This window comes from Perissodus microlepis, chromosome 14 (assembly GCF_051167445.1).
Source record: "Perissodus microlepis isolate ML-2025 ecotype Zambia chromosome 14, ASM5116744v1, whole genome shotgun sequence".
NCBI lineage: Eukaryota > Metazoa > Chordata > Actinopteri > Cichliformes > Cichlidae > Perissodus > Perissodus microlepis.
In genome coordinates, this window is record NC_140474.1 from 5,474,378 (window position 1) to 5,493,387 (window position 19,010).

General features: G+C 41.7%; 1 protein-coding gene across 3 annotated transcripts in view; it reads right to left on the reverse strand.

The window, feature by feature from the left end:
- sptbn4b (spectrin, beta, non-erythrocytic 4b) overlaps positions 1 to 19,010 on the reverse strand; it is a 97,639-nt gene that overhangs the window by 35,259 nt on the left and 43,370 nt on the right. For all 3 annotated transcript variants that reach the window (XR_014802191.1, XM_084950610.1, XM_084950609.1), the window contains exons 24-25: positions 17,624 to 17,714; positions 11,783 to 11,929 (exon numbers count right to left, since the gene is read on the reverse strand). Coding sequence is in view for 2 of the 3 variants with exons in the window: in XM_084950610.1 (XP_084806736.1) it covers positions 11,783 to 11,929; positions 17,624 to 17,714 (238 nt within the window). In the remaining variant the exon portion in view is untranslated. The remainder of the gene's footprint in view (positions 1 to 11,782; positions 11,930 to 17,623; positions 17,715 to 19,010) is intronic.

Consider the following 19,010-nt stretch of genomic DNA (forward strand, 5'->3'; position numbering starts at 1 on the left):
ATTGGTCGCTGATTTGTTTTTGTTTTGTTTTTGAATGTCAGAAATGTATATTTGTGAATGTGGAGATGTTATATTGGTTTCATAGGTAAAAATAAATAATTGAAATGAGTATATATTTGTTTTTTGTTAAGTTGCCTAATAATTATGCACAGTAATAGTCACCTGCACACACAGGTATCCCCCTAAAATAGCTCAAACTAAAAACAAACTAAAAACTACTTCCAAAAACATTCAGCTTTGATATTAATGAGTTTTTTGGGTTCATTGAGAACATGGTTGTTGCTCAATAATAAAATTATTCCTCAAAAATACAACTTGCCTAATAATTCTGCACTCCCTGTATTGTTGTAATTGTTTGAATTATATGTCTTAAATATCCACATAATGCACATTCACATACATACACATACAACTCACACATAATTTTCATTAAATATGCAATTATGTACAAATGTTTTGTTGCTGTTGTTATTAGTTTTGAGATTTTCAGCGCACATTTTGTCCTGTCATCTATTCCACAGTTTAAAAAAAAACTTTATCAGTGTACAGTTAAGAATGAGATTCAATATGCAACTTTTCTATACAATGAAATAAAAAGAGATATAAATGAAATGACAGAAGAGAATAAAAATATGCACTCTAAGAGAAAAACAGGGTACAGTGTGCATATAGTGCAAAAACGTTACTAAAAGTGCTCAGGTTATGCAATATTACAGCTGCAGAGCAAGTCTGAAGTGTAGTTAAAACCACACTTAGTTATTTCTCCAACCATATAAAAACAATGCTTTCTGTGTCGACCCAGGACACAGTGAGATTCTTACTTTTGAGAGTTTTGCTTCAAGGTCTAACGTATTTTTTTTTACATTTTGATCTTCCTTCAAAGGCCAAAGCCGGAACTGCGGGTGAGATATAACACAGGCTACTATTTGACTTTTCTTTGTTTTCTGGTATTTGCAATCTATTTCAATGGTGGATGATTAGTGATTTTTTATTTCTATTGTACTCTTGGTGCATTCACCACAAACCAATCAGCTCCAGTCAGCCGTGATGTAATGTAGAGAGTGTGTGAAACTTGGTTCCAGCAGCAGACGCTGAGATTGCCATTCTTAACGAGTTAATGAGGCCAATTAACTGTCAAGGATAATAAGTGACGAGGACAGGATTCAAAAGCCCAGTGGGTTTTGGGCAAGCAACTGGGTGGGTTAAGAGGGTATTTTCACTGTGCATTCGCACATCCCCCCACACGCTCACGCACACACTGATAAGCACAATCTGCTGCAACTGAACCAAATCTCCACTAACAGCGAGCAGCCTCTGTTTTGGATCCATCACAGTGAAGCTACATCACAGACATTACAGACTCGGCAGCTCTTTACAAACAGTACATCGTCTTAAAGCGCGCAGATGGCAGTTACATCAATTCTGACCCTGTAAATAGAAAGTCTCAGGTTTTATTTGCAGTCGGAAAGAAGAAACCTGCACTAGTAGCTCAACAAAACCATATTATTACATCTGTGCTCTTTGTTTCTGTTTAGTACACCCCTTTTGTCTTCAAGCTTTGACTTTTAATTGTCACTCAGGCCATCCATTCACAAACTTCACTACAGAGATTATAAGCCACACATATTTAGATTTGTTTATCCGGCCTGTCATCAGGAAGCCCAGTCATCCTGCAGCTACAGTACGGCTATTGATTAGACACTACATTATACATTCAGAACACTGCAAACCTCAGCTTATTAGATTTGGATCTCTATACTACACTACATTAACATCTATTGCAGCAAGCTGAATGCCAGTACACCAAGACCTTTGTGTCTTACACTGAGACTGAGCAAGAGGGAGCTTTACATATGGCTATAATGGCTCGTCCATCTCAGTCGTCTCAGATTTTCTGACATTGACAGAAAGATGGAGGAAGATGAGAGCAAGAATGGAGTCAATGTGATTAAGAATTAGGAAGTCTTTCTCTCTCCTGAGTCATTTTGGGGAGATGGCACCTGTCAAATGTTTAGAAATGAGAAAAGATGATTGTTTAAACGCAAATGTCTGGCATCTGATTACTGATGCTTCAACACTGATTATGGACATACCGAGGAGTCATGGCAACAAACAATATAATTTGGCAAAAGTATTACCAAAGAAGACAACAAATGCATTTTTTCTTCAGAAGAAGTCATATTTTAAGTTTATATTTGGGCATTCTGGCAAAAGACAAACTCTAAATAATACTTGGAAAGTCAGATTTTTGCCAAATAAACTTTAAATCTCACTCCACCTGAAAACAGTAATTGCATGACTCGTGTGGCTTGACTTCCTTTCTTTGTCGTCCCGCCTCTTATTCTTGTTCCACCTGTGTCAGGTTTCCCACTTTTAAATCTTTATCAGTTTGTGTGTCTAATCAGCTTCGTGTGTATTTGTAGTCCCGTCGTTCTCCCTGTCACATTGTTGCTGTGTGTTACTTGTACTTCTGTTTTCTGGGTTTCTGTTTCGGGATCTCCTAATAACAGCAGAGGTGCAGGTGGTTCCTTTTTACTGTCCGCTCTGATCACATCACTCATCCATAATCTGATTCATATCAGACGGGTGTTGTGAATTACTTTACATGGGAAGAATTTGTTTCCTCACTCTGTGCTCTTCATCTCTTATCCAACAGATAAGAGATGATTTAAGGATCCTAAATGATGGTGGACCTCAATCGATTTTCCAGGTCACAAAGCCGCAAAGGCAGACACGAGGAAGCAGAATTAGCAGAACGTAAAGCACCCAGAGTGAGAGAGAAGGGGAGGGATGGAGGGATGACCTTCACACATGAGCTCTACGAGGAGAGGAGGGAAGATGGGGAGAAGTAAGAGGGGACTGGGCAGCAGTTGCTTGGCAACCGTCGCCAGTACAGGAAAGAGGGGACACATTGCTCCAGTTGCTGCTGGCGGCTTGACGTCACAGCAAGCTGACGAGGCACACAGTGCTTCGTGATGATCTGCTGGGTTATCCCACGTCACCCAGTCGCACATCCAAACTGAGGGAAGATCGATACTTTAGTCTTCATCGTGTTCTTTTCACACACAGTCAAGTCCTGATTTTTACAAAGACATAATCGCACGGTTTAGTGGTTAAAAACACTTCTAAACTGAAATGCATTGTGGGTGTGTTGCTAAAAGACACACAGTTAGAGCTGAGTAAACATAGTTTGACTCATAGACTTTATTTTTAAAAGTCTTTTCAGAGCTTTTTTAGGCCTAGATTTACTGTCTAAGTGCAGCAAATTGGCAAAAAAGAAAAAAAGAGGATGGGATTGGTGAGCTTCTAACAATAAGTTAATTTATAAACACAGACTCAGCCAATTCATTTCACTAATGACCAATGCAATCTATCAGCAGCACAAATGATCAATTCAGACTTGATGAAGGAGCATCTAATCAGCTAATCAAATGATTACAGTGTGAATCCATGTTTAAACTGCGTGGACACTCAGATCAAGGCAGCTGATGGAAAATCAATATATTTATATTTTAAGGGCAAACTGTTCACTTTCAGGGAGCTGTCTGAGGTCTGAGCACGTCCTGATAACATCTCCCCCTGAAATATCAAGTAAATCAAAATTCTGGGTTCTCCCATAAAAGGACGTGAATAATCAGACCGCATCTTATCTTAAGGACCCAGCAGAGTAGTTTGCTCTCAGATGCTAGTTTAATTGTGGTTCACGTAATATTTAAAAGTAGAATGGGAAGCAGCGCCTTCAGCATTCAGGCCAAACACCCTCTCTACTTTTAAGATTAGGCTTCAAACTTTCCTTTTCGATAAAGCATATAGTTACTGCTGGATCGGGTGAGCCTGGATCCTGGGGGATTCCCATGATGCACATTTTTTCTCTGGCTCTCTTCCACAGCATGCCCCCCTCCCCTCACTGTCAGGCCCTGCCTGAGCCTGGTTTTGCCGGAGGTTTCTTCCTGTTCAAAGGGAGTTTGTTCTTCCCACTGTCACCAAATGCTTGCTCAGGGGTCATTTGATTGTTAGGATTTTCTCTGTAATAGTGTAGTGTCTTCAACTTTAAATAAAATGTTCCTTGAGGTGACTATTGTTGTAATTTGGTGCTATATAAATGTATTTATTTATTTGTTATTTGTATGTTTATTTTGAACATCCATCCATCCATTTTCTTCCGCTTATCCGGGGCCGGGTCGCGGGGGCAACAGCCCAAGCAGAGAAGCCCAGACCTCCCTCTCCCCAGCCACCTCCTACAGCTTATCCGGGGGAACACCAAGGTGTTCCCAGGCCAGCCGAGAGATATAATTTCTCCAGCGTGTCCTGGGTCTGCCCGGTGGGACATGCCCGGAAACCCTCACCCATCCTTGTCAGATGCCCGAACCACCTCAACTGGCTCCTTTCGATGTGGAGGAGCAGCAGCTCTACTCTGAGCCCCACCCTATCTCTAAGGGAGAGGCCAGCCACCCTTCAGAGGAAGCCCATTTCCGCCGCTTGTATTCGCGATCTCGTTCTTTCGGTCACTACCCACAGCTTGTGGCCATAGGTGAGGGTAGGGGCGTAGATCGACCGGTAAATTGAGAGCTTTGCTTTTACACTCAGCTCTCTCTTCACCACAACAGACCGATACAGCGTCCGCATCACTGCAGCCGCTGCACCAATCCATCTGTCGATCTCCCGCTCCCTTCTCCCATCACTCGTAACAAGACCCCGAGATACTTAAACTCCTCCACTTGTGGCAGGGTCTCGTCCCTGACCCGGAGTGGGCACTCTACCACCATATTTATTATATGTTAAAATATAATAACAACAACAACAACAACTGAGAAAAAAAGAGACCAATAGAGAAAAAATAAATAAACAAAATGAATTGAACTGAATTGAATACTGCTTCTATTACAAGCACAAATTCATGCAGTACCTAAAAAGGCCAGCTACACTATCAGCTGTGTCTTTTTAGTCAGAAAACTGGCACTGTGCTTCTTTGGTGCAGCCCAGCTGAAGCTTTTAAATGCTAAACGAGGTTCTTGCACCATCATAGAACATGTGTCACGGCATGCTTTGACCCTGATGGTAGCAGTAGGAATAAAAAAGGAAAAAGAGCTGGAAACTTGGCTTTAACCTGCTTTATAGAGGCATGTCAATTTGAAACACGTGATCTAGAACTACCAAAGACTCTCTGCGGCATTTAAGGTGCACAGGTCAGATAACACGTTTTGGGCAGCATTTCAATCCCATGTTAACTGTGCCAACTGAAATACAGACACACGGCTCCACAGATGGAAGCAACTTAAAAAAAAGACACTGTACTTCAGTTCTCTATGACAAAATAGGGGTGCATACTCTGTGCAAAAATAAGCTGCAGAGTCTCAGAGGACCCCACACAGAGACACAATGAGGACACAACCTACAGACTGTTTGAACAGGAAGTACTACAACGAGCTGGAGCACGAAGAGCTTCACGGCATTATAGCTCGTCTTTCCTAAGCTTTCAGTGTATCCTTCTATGCGTCTACTTCTTTGTCTGTTTAAATTGTTTTAAAAATTTCTTGCAAATGTTATTATTCTCTAGACCTTTTTATGCAAAGAGAGAATAAAACCTTTCTGGGGGGCTATTTTTCATTGCTTTGACGGTAACTGAGCTGAGGGTATAAAGTGAAGGTGATGACATACAACAGCACTAATAAACTGTACCAGTTAGATGGCATGACCGATAAAGATTAGCCCGGGATGCCTCTAAAACAATATTTCTAACACTCGTCAGGAGTGAGTATAAATCCTTATCAGCACTGCCATTTAAAAAAAACAAAGCCAAATACTGAATATTATCTTAAAAAAAATGCAAGTTGCTAAGCAACAGCCACTGAGAAGTCTTGTGGGGTGAACATGGCTGCCACATATGACTTCAGAAGCTAAACCCTGTCTATCTGCCAACAGCTAGACATCCTGGTGTGACTATAGTCTGCTCCTGAAGAGCAAGACTTGGGATACTAGTGCTGATCACTTTGGCATTACGCATCACTACCCGACCTAACCTAAAATTTCTGACACGTAAACGCCTCTTTGAAGAAGCAAAGAAGTGACGATGAGCCAATGAAATGTTTCACACAGCAAAATTTAAGAAGTACAGAAACACAGCAAACCAGCTAATGTCTACGGTCTGTTCACTGCAGTGTTTTGCAAGCACTTCTTATATATAGGTCACACATTTCAACAGCGCTGTGTTTCGAAACACTTCAGGTAAACTACTCTTACATGCTCGCACTGGATTAAAGATGGGTTAAAAACAAAAAGCAGGAACACATGCTGGCTGTTAATGGCAAAAACACAGAAAAGAATTCATTTATATTATTAGATTAGATTTTTTCCAGCATGCTCAAAGTTGAATTCATTATGTATCTATGAAGCGCCTTGAGGCGACTTTTGTTGTGATTTGGCGCTATATAAATAAAATTGAATTGAATTGAATTATATTTCTATTTCTATTTTACACTCTTAACCGTCCCGCTAATGAGAAACTGCCAGATTAACCATTGGACATGCTGGAAAGGACTGGAGAGGAGAGGAAAGAGGCTCATCCTGCAGTGTGAACAGGCTTCACAGATGTCTCGCCACACTTTTAATTTAGTTGCATGCTGTCCTGTTGGTCCTGTTTTAGCATATATTATCTTTTTTTTTTAGTATATCTATCATTTGGATAGAGAAAATCTAATTTGTAAAATTCAAAGAGAGGAGATGCTGCGAGATTCTGTAGCTCTCTAGGTTGTTTTGTGTCTCCCGGTGTCGTGTATTATTTGTCCTTACATGTCACTTTTGTGTGTATTTTTAAATCTGCAAAAATAAAACCAAACATGTAGGCTGTTATTGTTCATTACTGACAGCCGGACTACATATTTTCCTCTGAAGATGAAAGCAAAGAAATGCACTTAGCATTATTCTGCTACTTCAGCTTGTGGGCGTTAAAACTGCAGTGGACGCTTTTATACATCAAAGTGGTAGCATATGTGGTGTGTCTTAACAACAGCAACATAAGCTACTTTTAAATTGTTTTCCAGTGTAGTCACAGTGTATTTTTTGTCTAATCATTATTTACACTGATTATTTATCCCAGATTGCGTTACAAACACTAACAAAAATACGCTCCATTATTTTTTTCTTCGAGGACCCTGCTTTAATATGTGATATGCACTCTAAAAGGTGAGTGACTGGGGCAGAAACATGGTCTCAATTCACCACTTTTGCTTATTATCAAACAATTCAGAAACTCTCTGTTTCTCATCTGTCTCTTCATCATCACCTTCTCCATCTGTAAGCATTCTGCAGTAACCTAAATCTACCCTCAGAGCATATGTTCCCTAAATGCATGTGACCCCTAAATGTGCAACAGAAAGAGCTCTGTGGTCAGAACATGCAGTGCTGCACCCTCAACAGTGAACCAGCCCGTGTTATGATATGTTAGGACTCTGCAACCTGGCTCATGTGTATTAGCATATACCAACCTCACAGTGCCCACTGTAGGAGAAGAAAGTAATCAGACATAATGAGCAGCTTAAAGGACAGAAATATGTGCAGCTGCCTACGTTTACAGCCATCATCCGCTATCTTACATCGAGCTGATTGGAGGAGGACACAGACATAATGTAAAATGGTAAATGGCGTGTATTTGTATAGCGCTTTACTAGTCCCTAAGGACCCCAAAGCGCTTTACACGTTCAGTCATCCACCCATTCACACACTGGTGATGGCAGCTACATTGTAGCCACAGCCACCCTGGGGCGCACTGACAGAGGCGAGGCTGCCGGACACTGGTGCCACCGGGCCCTCTGACCACCACCAGGCACTAGGCAACGGGTGAAGTGTCTCGCCCAACGACACAACGACCGAGACTGTCTGAGCCGGGGCTCGAACCGGCAACCTTCCGATTACAAGACGAACTGCCAACTCTTGAGCCACGATCGCCCACAGAAACATGAAAGTCAGTTTTTGAACGGTGACCTTTATGGTTGTGCAAATACTATTCATCCCTAACGCTGCGTAAATGCTTTGAGGCTGACTATTGGTTGCTTCTGGACATTCCAGGGCCTGGTTGCCTAGGTAACAATATAATGTATTTACAACTAGGTCATATGTCAATCCATGATATTCTGTCCTTTCATTGGTGGATGCTTCAAGTGCTCACCTGAAAATTTATAAAAGTTTATCTCCGGCCCTTCCCACTTCATGTCGTTGGTGTTATTTCACCCGCAATTGGTGATTGTTATTTTGACAGTCAGTTACTTTTATTAGAGCCCATCCATCCATCTACTTTTGCTTATCCACTTTAGGGTCACAGGGGAGCTGGATCCTATCGCAGCTGTCACAGGATGAGATGCGGGTAGATCCTGAAATCCTACTCACTATTCAGTAAGATAAGGCAGAGCTACAATTTCTCATATTTCATCAGCTGGAAATTTCAAATAATTTGCATTTTTGTTGGACAGTTATAAGACTAGTTGCCACTTAACTGTCTTTAAACAGATACTTAATCATTTCTGTTCTCGTCCCAACATATCAAGAGTTTATGCTTTACAGTACAGTATGTGCACAAATATGAGTGTTGTGCCTTGATTCAGTTCCCTCTGCTTCCTGCAGGGGCGTTCACGTTTAGCCCTGCCCAGTATGACACTGCAGAGGATTGAGCCACTATGCCATGGTCAGTGGTGCCCCTTCATTGTGATGTGATATGACTGAACCACAATACACTCGGCATAGCCTTTTTCAGGTTTCAGTTATCAGCATAAGAGCTCAGACTGATGATAATAAATGTAGTGTCAATGTTGTCGCTTCACTAGAAATACTGTATCTCTGTGTCTTTCCACAGAGCAGATGCACTGCCAGGATTTGTTTATACCATACAGTCCATCAGATATAACTGCAGCCTGCTTACTAAACAGTTGCATGTTTAATTTTCTACAACAGCCCATATGGGTCCATCGATGTCCATGTGTCCTGTCAAATTTCTTTTGGCTGTCATTCTGCAGGGCCATCACATACAATATCTAATTTTCTACTGGCAAGCGCCGAACGCAACCATATACTTGCCCTGATGGTGTTAATAAGCCTCAGTAGATCAGAAGAGTATCAACTTCATGGCAATATCGACCATAATGGATTAAAATGATAATTTCTGGGCACAACACCCAGAAATTAGCATTTTGCATGAGTGATTACTGTGTCTCCAAGTCACTGTTGTTGTTTTTTTACATAGTGTTTAAACACAGCAGCTCAGCGGTTAGCACCACTGCCTGACAGCGAGCAGATCCTTGTTCCAGACCAGGCAGAGCTCTTCTGTGTGGCATTTGCATTTCTTCGTTTAATCTTCAAAAGTATGGGGAAAAATATGTGTCAGAGATGGTTTTGCCTTGGCATTTAATAACACACTAGTTTAACGCTGACCAAAGATATTCCTTATTTCAAGGGTTTCACTTTCTGATTAAATAAAGGTTAAAATAAGCAAAAAAAGTCTGTGGTCAACATAAGCTGTAAAAACGAAAGTGTCATAACAAAGAAAAGTGTCCACTGCTGGACTATTGTGGCACTTTGCAAACCAACTATTCAGCACTCATCATATGCAGAGTGTCATCATCTCTGGGCGACCCTGTTGACTTTTTGAGGGATTGCATGGAGCATGTCCCCGTAGCCTCTGTGTTTATTGAGTTCTCACAAGCCCAATGCAAGCAGGCACCAATGCAGAACCACAAATTCTGCATGAGTATCATAAACATATATTTTACACAGACGATAATCTCTCTGGCTTTTTATCAGAGATGACCAGAGAGATTCCATGTTGGCCGATAAACAAAAAAAGTCATCTCAGTTACTCATATTATTTTTAATTGATCAAGTTTATTGGTAAACATAATAAAAACAAAAAAAACATAAGAACAACATAATGAGATTAAACTGAAAGCTTTCTGTGGTATTACAGCATATTCCAGGATAAACATATGTCTTGACGTATCACCTTCTTTACTCCTCACAGAAGCACACAAAGGAGTCACAAGGAGCCACTAAACACAGTGATGCGATAGCGACTGCTAAATGATGCATGGACTACAGCTCTACTGACCAGTGCATCCAGATTTATGTCACTGCAGGCAATCAGAGCCCTTAACACAACCGCTCAAAGTCAAACATGTGCAACCTTGACATGCAGCCTGGGAAACACTGGCTAACCCAATTACATCCGCAGCTTTAGACGAGAGGCTGATGTGCTGTATAAATCTCCTTAATACGAAACAGATCGTATCAGGACAGCGAGCAGCACAGAGGGCTGCGGCGCTCCCCTGCCTATTTAAAAACCCCTCTGTAATACTTTCTGCCCTTGCCACAGGCTTCGTTACGCTTTGATTAAGTAAGTTTTGTACTTGAGTGTTTAATACAAGGACTAATGCATGAATCAGTTTACAACAAATATGGCATTGGGGGTCATTTTTAATCTTCAAAATGATTCTAATGCATCTGAACCTTCTGCAAAATCCTTTAACAGGTATTTTTTAAAACAGAGATATATCACCAGCTAATACAAGACACACACACACACACACACACACACACACACACACACATATAAAGCCAAAATGATTCAGTGAACAGTAAAACACATCCTTTCTTTTGTTCCCATATGTACAGCAGTCTTTTGTTCCTAAAAGCTTTTTAAACCGGAGGCTCATTGGTAAAATTGCAAAGAGGCCTAGTTTTCACTTTCCAGAGCAACAAGCTACGTGACAGCAAACAAAACAAGAGCAATTTCCTGGGAATTAGTTTATTATGTCAACCACATTTCTATTATTTACTCATAATCTGAACCATTCTTTTGTTACGTTGGTATATAATTCTACTAAAAATGCCATTTTTATCAAATGTGCATGTTGTGTCTGTTCCTGTGTTTAACTTAATCCGACCTACGTACAACAAGCCTGAATTTGGAAACCATCGTTTACATTTCAAAATCAAGATGGAGAGAGAATTTCAGGAGCACTTCGTGACAGTTAATTCCTGAATAATTTTCAAAGTAAAAATACACACAAAAGATGCCATATTCTGTAGTATAAACAACAGGAAACCACTGATGCCTAAAGAAATTTTAGAAACAACTCTGTGTAAACATCTGCTTTTCCGGTGTTGCACTGAGAGCATTTGTTCTGCTCTGATGACGGCATGCATCGATGAACGAAAAACGCTAAATCTTTTCAACTTTCTCACAATTTGCAACTTCCTGTCTCCATTATTGTGTAGGTAAGTCATGCTGACTAGAGATTTGACCGTTCTGTCCACCTGCACAGAGATTAGCTGCTCAAACGCTTCCTGAGTAAGGTTTTGCATGTATGGGTAGATGGCTTTCATATATGACATTTGGATAGTATTACAACAATTATGGATACATGTATTGCCATTATTCATATTAAAGTCACACAAATTGTGACAGAGTCACAAGAGAAACAGCAAAAGTGCCCCAGGAGATGTTGCTAAGCTATTAGAGGAACCCAAGAAAATCACAGGTGTTGTTACATCACTACATCAGTAGGTCAAAGTCCACATGAAATACTCCAAAACGATATCTTTTGTCATTTACTCTGTGTCTATCTTGACATTGGTCAAAGTCAGACTCTATACCATAATATTTGCAGTAAATTTCAGAGTTGCACTATAAAAAAAAAAATTTGAATGGCCAAAAAAACAAAACAAAAACAGAGCGACACTGTAAAAGGAAATGTGCCTGCGAGGCTACATCACTGGGACGGCCAGCTGCACTTACCTTTTCAATTTTGTCCAGCCATTCCTTATTCTGGGCCAACTCGGCCATAAAAGCCTGGTGCTTCAGCCATTTCTTATGAAGTTTCTGGGTCTCGTCTCGACTGCTGTCCCTCGCCATTAGCATCTTCTCATACACCCAATCCCCCAGCTGGGTGAGAGACACAGATACAGACGGAGGTGTCAGTACTGGACAGTTACAGTAAATAACTGAGGAGCTTATGCTGCACAGAGGAATTCCTCACTTTAAAAGACGTGACCAGACCAAAGCATTCATCAGTAGGTACATATATTATTCTAATTCATGCATATATGATTCCATTAATTTGTTATGCAGAAAAACTGAATTATAAATAAAGTGCACTGTAACTAAACAAGGTCAAACACACACACACACATTAAAATCTAATGATGCACAGCAAGCACATGTAAGCAGACACACGTGTACCAACAAGCATGGCGGCAGGGATCTACATGTGCACAACCCCTCACAGACAGTATCCTCAGCTTCAACACACCCACGCAGAAATCACCCCCCTACACACGCACACCCCCGCTCTGCATCAAAGAGTAAAATGTGTACATTTTCCACACGGGGACCATCTGCGAGAGGCAAACGGTGAAAAAAAAAAAAGAGCCTCACGCCTGCGCTGAGAGCATCACCAAAATATTCAGGTCAGCATCGGCTCCCTCGTCTCTGCCTCATCAACATTCTCATTCCTGCGTGTAATATTTCCACCTGCACCGCCAGCCCCGCACCTAAACCAGATATGCAAATAGAATAACCCGTTTACCGGCAGTGTTTAAGATCAGCAGCCCACGGGGTTGTGGCAGCTGCAGGCAGCCGCTGGTATCCGCATCCTCGCTCGTCTGCTGTCACACTCATGCAAAGATGCTCTTCACCGCAGAGCCAGAAAGAAAAAAAGAAAAGAGAGGACGGAAAGAGAAGAGGGGTGCCTTCTGCAGAGCCAAATACCCTGGGCAGTGATGCAAAGGTGAAGGGAAAACACCAGGCAGGAGGGTAAATAACAACAATCCTGGAGAGAAGAGACAGACTGGAGACTTCAAACTGAGGCTGCGCTACCCTCTCTTCCCTCTCGCTCTGTCTCTTTCTTGCACTCAAACAGGAGAGAGAGGAGGGGCGGGGGCAGAACAGTGACGAGAGAAAGAGTGAGGATGACTGAGAGAAGAAGAAAAAGAACCCCTCCTTCCAAAAACAATAAAATGGCAGGCAGCCGAGCCAGTACGCGGGCGCCCCTCCCCTTTCCTCACACCTTCAGCGAGCCAATCGGCTGGTTGGCTGGTTGGAGGAGAGATGAAGTGTATAAGGAGAGGAGAGGGAGGAGCTAAAGCCTGGGATTGGAATTTTTAGGGGAGCGGGGGGGGCAAAGCCTCCGGGCTCACCGGTCACGGCTAATGATGCCGAGCTGGGGAAGGCGGAGGGGCGGGTGTGGACTTGGTGCACGAAGATGGATGAATGAGAGGGGCTCAAAGCTTTAACTGATTGAAGCCCGTCAGTGTGCATTAACAGCTGAGCTCACGACTCTTCTACAGCTGCTTTTGTTTCATCTTCTCCTCCCTCTCCATGTACAGCACCTTCTTCTATCATCCCTCTCTTCCTCTCTGCAGCAGTCCCAGGCAGCTGCACTCTCTGTCTCCAGCTTGCCTGACACTGCTGCAGTGGTAAAGCACAGAGAACAGCGAGAGAGAAACAGCAAAGGGACACTAAAAAGAAGGGGCTGATAATGGGTACAGAGGTAGGGAACGACTGAATGATATATTTATATGTTTGACGGCTCCACTGCTCCCCTTTCCTTAAACAGGCCACGGTCAGATTTCAGTGCACTTTCCCTCAATCTGTCACCTCATCCTTCACCTATCATCACACAGAACAGACAGGTAACAGGCCTCACATATTTGCACACATACATGAATTTGCAGACAGATGTGTGTGCCACTTACTTGCAAAGGTCATGGGTGCACACACACACACACACACACACACACACTGCAAATATAGCGGTCATGGAGGGTCACAGGCTGATGCCTCTAGAGAGTGTAAATGAAATGAATGAGCAGGGAGGAGGAGAGATTTTAGGTGCATTGGGGGAAGGATGAATGAGAACATCTGACGTAAAAAGCAAAGAGAAGGACGGGGTGGGGCGTAATGGAAGAAAGAAGAGGGTCAAAGGAAGACTCAGAGTCATCATCATGCTATCAGGCTTCATCACTACTTCATCACTGTCCCCTAATTTTCCACTAATAGACATAAAAAAAAAAAAGTACATCGGGAAAGCCATCCAGGAAAACCCACACTTTGTAAGTATAGTATAGTATATGTGTGTGTGTTTTTAGGTTTTAAAGCAATGGACTTAAGGAGAATGTTTGGACAAAGACTAAAACTACATTTCTATATGTCACACTTTTTCACAAAACACAGGTGTAGCTATGCTGATGTGTGGTAGTGTCTGTGAAGAACCAAAGATTTCACCCTAGGCTCGAGGTATCACTGTTTCTTTTTTTGCCTGCAGATGCTAAATGAAAGGTTATCAGCAGGATGAGCAACACCTGAGGCCCTTTAAAACTTTCCCAATCTCGCAGTCGGTCTCTCTAATGTGATGCCAGTGTCAATGCTGAGGACAAATTTAGAACCAGCTCCACGAATTTTCATCAACAAAGAACTGATAGTGATGTCAATAAGGTGTTGGAACCATGTGACCATAGAAGTGTTTATAGGAGGGGTTAATGCTAGAAGCTCTCTCCTGACTGGCCAATGCCGCTCAAAGATTCTGTCTGCCGTGATCTTCTTCCTTCTAAAGTTGACCCAGCTTCTGCTAGTAATCCTATGTATTTCTTAAACTTGCAAAAATATAGTGTTTCTCATTAGACACCAATGCAGATCTGACTGCCCTGTCACCGCGTCAGCATAAACAGGGCTTCTGACACTCAGAGGTGTGATTCCTTTTCTGGGCTTGGCTACAGCTGTTGATGTCTTTTTTTTGCGATGTCGCACATCCTAATGTGCCGATTCCTACATGTAATTACAAAATGCATTGCTTTGTTCGGGTTTGTTGCAAAATAAATCCCATTTTGTTGATGGCAGAAGACAACAGTGTCATTAAATGAAAAGACCCAATGAGTTCAGGGCTAATGCTAGTTCACTGCAGATATTCTATGAAAGACACCACAAAAGGCTCAAGATATCAGGAATATCAAACGCAGTACTTTTCCTCCTCAGCATGCAAAAAGTCATCCAATCTAAAAGCCTATGTGACAAAGCAAAAGCACTGGCAGGCTTGAGGGCATTTACAGAGTAACTTAGCATGTGCTACATCTATCTTTATAGATACCCACTATATTTAGCCTGTCAGCCTCTGGGCATACACCTGCTCTTTACTGAGAACAGTTCAGGAAGGGAATCCAGGTGAAAAGCCACTGCATGATCTGTAACTCAGTGTACTTCTTTGGTCCCCTTTTGTCCTGAAGACATTGTTGGACTGTGGAAAAAGTGGAAGAGACAGGCTGATGGGAAACTGTAAAGATGCAAGAGGAGAAAAATCAGCTTCATTCTTTTCAGCTTTTTTTGGGCTGACGTTGACAACATGCAGCCACCATTTCCTGATACAGTGTCACATGTGCAAGTTCACTGAGGGGCCGTGTGACAAGACACAATATGCTGCTAGCATTAATTTCAAATGAAGTTCAATATGGGGGGGTCAGTAAGGAAGATCTGTTCTCTTATGTTCTGTTTCCTCTTGGTGACATGAGCTATTCTTGCTGCTCTTGTCCAATAATCACCCACCATCACCACCCTGTAACACCATCTGTCCTGTAGCCCTGCTCCTTTCCATCTCCCCTTCATATGGATTGTCCAGGGCATTTCCAAAATATTCATCAGCCACAACCTCCTAGACTCTACAGGATCTTTTAATAAATGCACAAACTTCTGCACAAATTAAAAAAAAAAAAAAAAAAAGAAGTATAACAATCCTTTAAAGAAATATATTTTTATATGGTCATTTCATGTTGAACTGCTCTGTCCACAAATAAAGTGGTACATGGCTTTGGGGCTGACAGTTGCTAGTAAGCACCTGGTATTATGGGTGATCCTATAAAGTGTTTACCAACCACTCCTAAATCAGTTAGTGGTTTTCTTTACAAGTCGGAGCAAAAGAGAGGTACTTTATTTAGTCTCTCACCTCAACGTTAGGTGAGAAGAAAGGAAGTGCTGAAATTCACAGATGGTGAAATAGGTAAAAGCACAAAGAACAAAATCCAGGAACACTCGCTAAAGATCGTACAGTGCAAGTATGATCAAAGTGCTAAATATGAGGGTGTCCTTCATCTACCCCACCGACCAGACCAAAGCGTTCAGTATAAACTGTATATGTGATGCAATTTTGGATAAAACTATCTGATTTTGTTGTAAATGTGTCAGCCAGTGGATAGAGAGCAGCAGTGAGTAACAGGAAGCACGAGGACGCAGCCTGGCCCGAACAGAAGAACACACCCTGCTAGCAGAGAGCTCAGGCTCCTACAGACTGACGCAGTGTCACTCATCCACTGTACACACACACACTTATGGACACACCGACACACACACACACTTACGGACACACCGACACACACCCAGCCTCCTTTTGCATGCTGTGTTTCTAGAGATATGCATTCAACGCTTCATGTACACACATAAACAAGTCGTTGACACACGCACGCACACACACACACACGCACGCACACACACACACACACTCATGTATACAGTGAGATACACTCTTCCTCCTTTGAATTAGTGATGAGGGACTGAGCTGCTGAATTATGCAGGAGACACAAAGAGAGAAAGTTGCTGAAACTACACATGGTTTTGGCCCAGAAAGAAGGAGGTGACTCTGCTGGGTGAGAGAGCAAAAACTGCAGGGGCGAGCAGAGGGGAGCCGTGTGCAGCGTAAACACACACACACACACACACACACACACACACACACACACACACACACACACACACACACACACACACACAGGCAGGAGGCGTGGACCATATCAATGATACTTCCCAACAATAGCAGTATGATTAAACCGGGCATGCTCAGACTCCATTTGTATCTCCGCTCACTGTTAGCATGTGTTTGCACAGCATAAAGCTGCACATAAAGGACATTTTGAGGAACATAACACCTCCCCCAAAAACAAAAATATTTAAATAATTATTTTTAACCAGTTTTGCTAACCGAGGCTTCATTTGCTAGAGCATAAAATACATTTTTGGCTATGAAATGGTGTGAAATAGCAGGAGAACACTTTGTTTTCTTTGATAAGCAGCACAAACCCCTTGTCTTTACTGTATGACGGCCATGTGCATAGTCAGCCCCCAAAGGCCCATTCTGAGCCAGCAAAATCTCTGCAGTAACTTGAAGAGATGTTTACTTTTGAATCTAAAGAACAGGGAAGAAACTGATAAACAAACACAGACACTAAACTATATATTAAATGATCTTATGGCAAAAATATTCATATTTATATTCGGGAAATTCTCATGTATTTAATTCATTTTTACCCAAAAGAATTCAAATTCTGTTAGAGAGCCATAGTTATTAATCTCACAGCCAGCCTCTGAGAAAGCTGAGATTGTGCAGCGTGTTGGCAGGAGGTTTCTTCCTGTTAAAAGGAGAGTTTTTCCCACTGTGGCCACGTACTCGCTCATACAGGGTGGTGTGATTTTTGGGGTTTTCCTCTCTATTAACGTAGGGCTTTATCTTACAATATTAAGCGCCTTGAGGCGACTGTTGTGATTTGGCGCTATATAAATAAAGCTGAATTAAATTGAACTAAATTTTTAGCCTCTTACCTCATGACAGTCCTGGAGAAACCTCTGAAGTTCCCACTGGTCATTCAGTTTTTCCAGCCACTGCTGGGCCAGCCCTCTGTTCTTGTTTCCCCTGAAAAAGCAAAAGAAAAGGAGACTTCAGTCAAAATAACTCTGATTTCATTTCAGTTGTTTAGATGTGTGTGTACATTAGAAGCATTAGGTATTTACATCAGATTTAGGCTTAGTGTTATGCATTATAAGAGTGGTTAACTGAGTATGTGCCCAACAATCTCTACGGTTGCTGTAGATTATAGAATATTTCACAAGTGTGATCAGTATCAGAGAGACATGGTAATGTTAGTAAAAGAGATCCATGTTTACTGCTGTTAACTGTAGATGAAGTCAAATATAATCACTTTATTTCTAACAAAAGCTAATGCAGTAAAATTAATTATTACGTGAGCTAAATAAAGTCCATAAATTGCACTGTGCTTTGTTCATTTGTCTGTCTCCAGCAGAAAAAAACAACAACATATGCTTCTTCTCATTTCTATTGTGAGGATACACATAGAAATCTATAGCCACAAATAACCAGCCCCACCCCCCTCACACAACACGCTGCACAATCTCAGCTTTCACAGAGATTTCACGGACGGGTGTCAGTCCTGGACCAAACACACCACACTCTGCTTTCTGTCTTTTGTCTTGCTCTTGCTTTGATTTAAATCCTTCAGCTGCAATTATTCTTTGTATTATGTTAGCACGGCAGTTTTTGCGCTACGGACCGGTTTATGTCCGACAATATTTTCACGGACCGGCCTTTAAGGTGTCACGGATAAGTACAACAAAATAAAACCAGTACCGGTACCAAAAAAAAGAAGATTTATTCATAACAAACGGGAAAAGACCCAGGGAAACGAGTTAATGAGAAAAACAATTAAAAACAAACAAACAGAAAAAAAAAAAAAACCCTGAAAACCATAAATTTCACACCCGAGCCTCAACTCTCGTGGCCCGGTACCGGTCCGTGGCCCGGGGGTTGGGGACCGCTGCTTTAGAACATACAGCTGGGACTCCGTGTTTACTACAAGTAGCCTGAGGCCTCTCGACAAATAGCAGGTAACTTTTTCAAGTTACCAACTGCTTGAAGTGCTTTCCTGTTTATAATTTGAGATTACTGTTATATACACTATGTAAATATATAACCGGTATAGTTCAATAGAGTAAAGCTACACACAAAAATCCTCCAACTTTCATTCATTCTAAATGTGTTCATAGACAGTGTTAGCTGCCAATGAGAGAATTTAAATGTTTTTATGCCTTTTTGATTAACATTAAACCTCATTCATGAAACTGAATCACTGATCATCACCATCCTCTGTTTCAGAGCTTCTAGTTACAAACTGTCATCAAAAATGTACGGGTT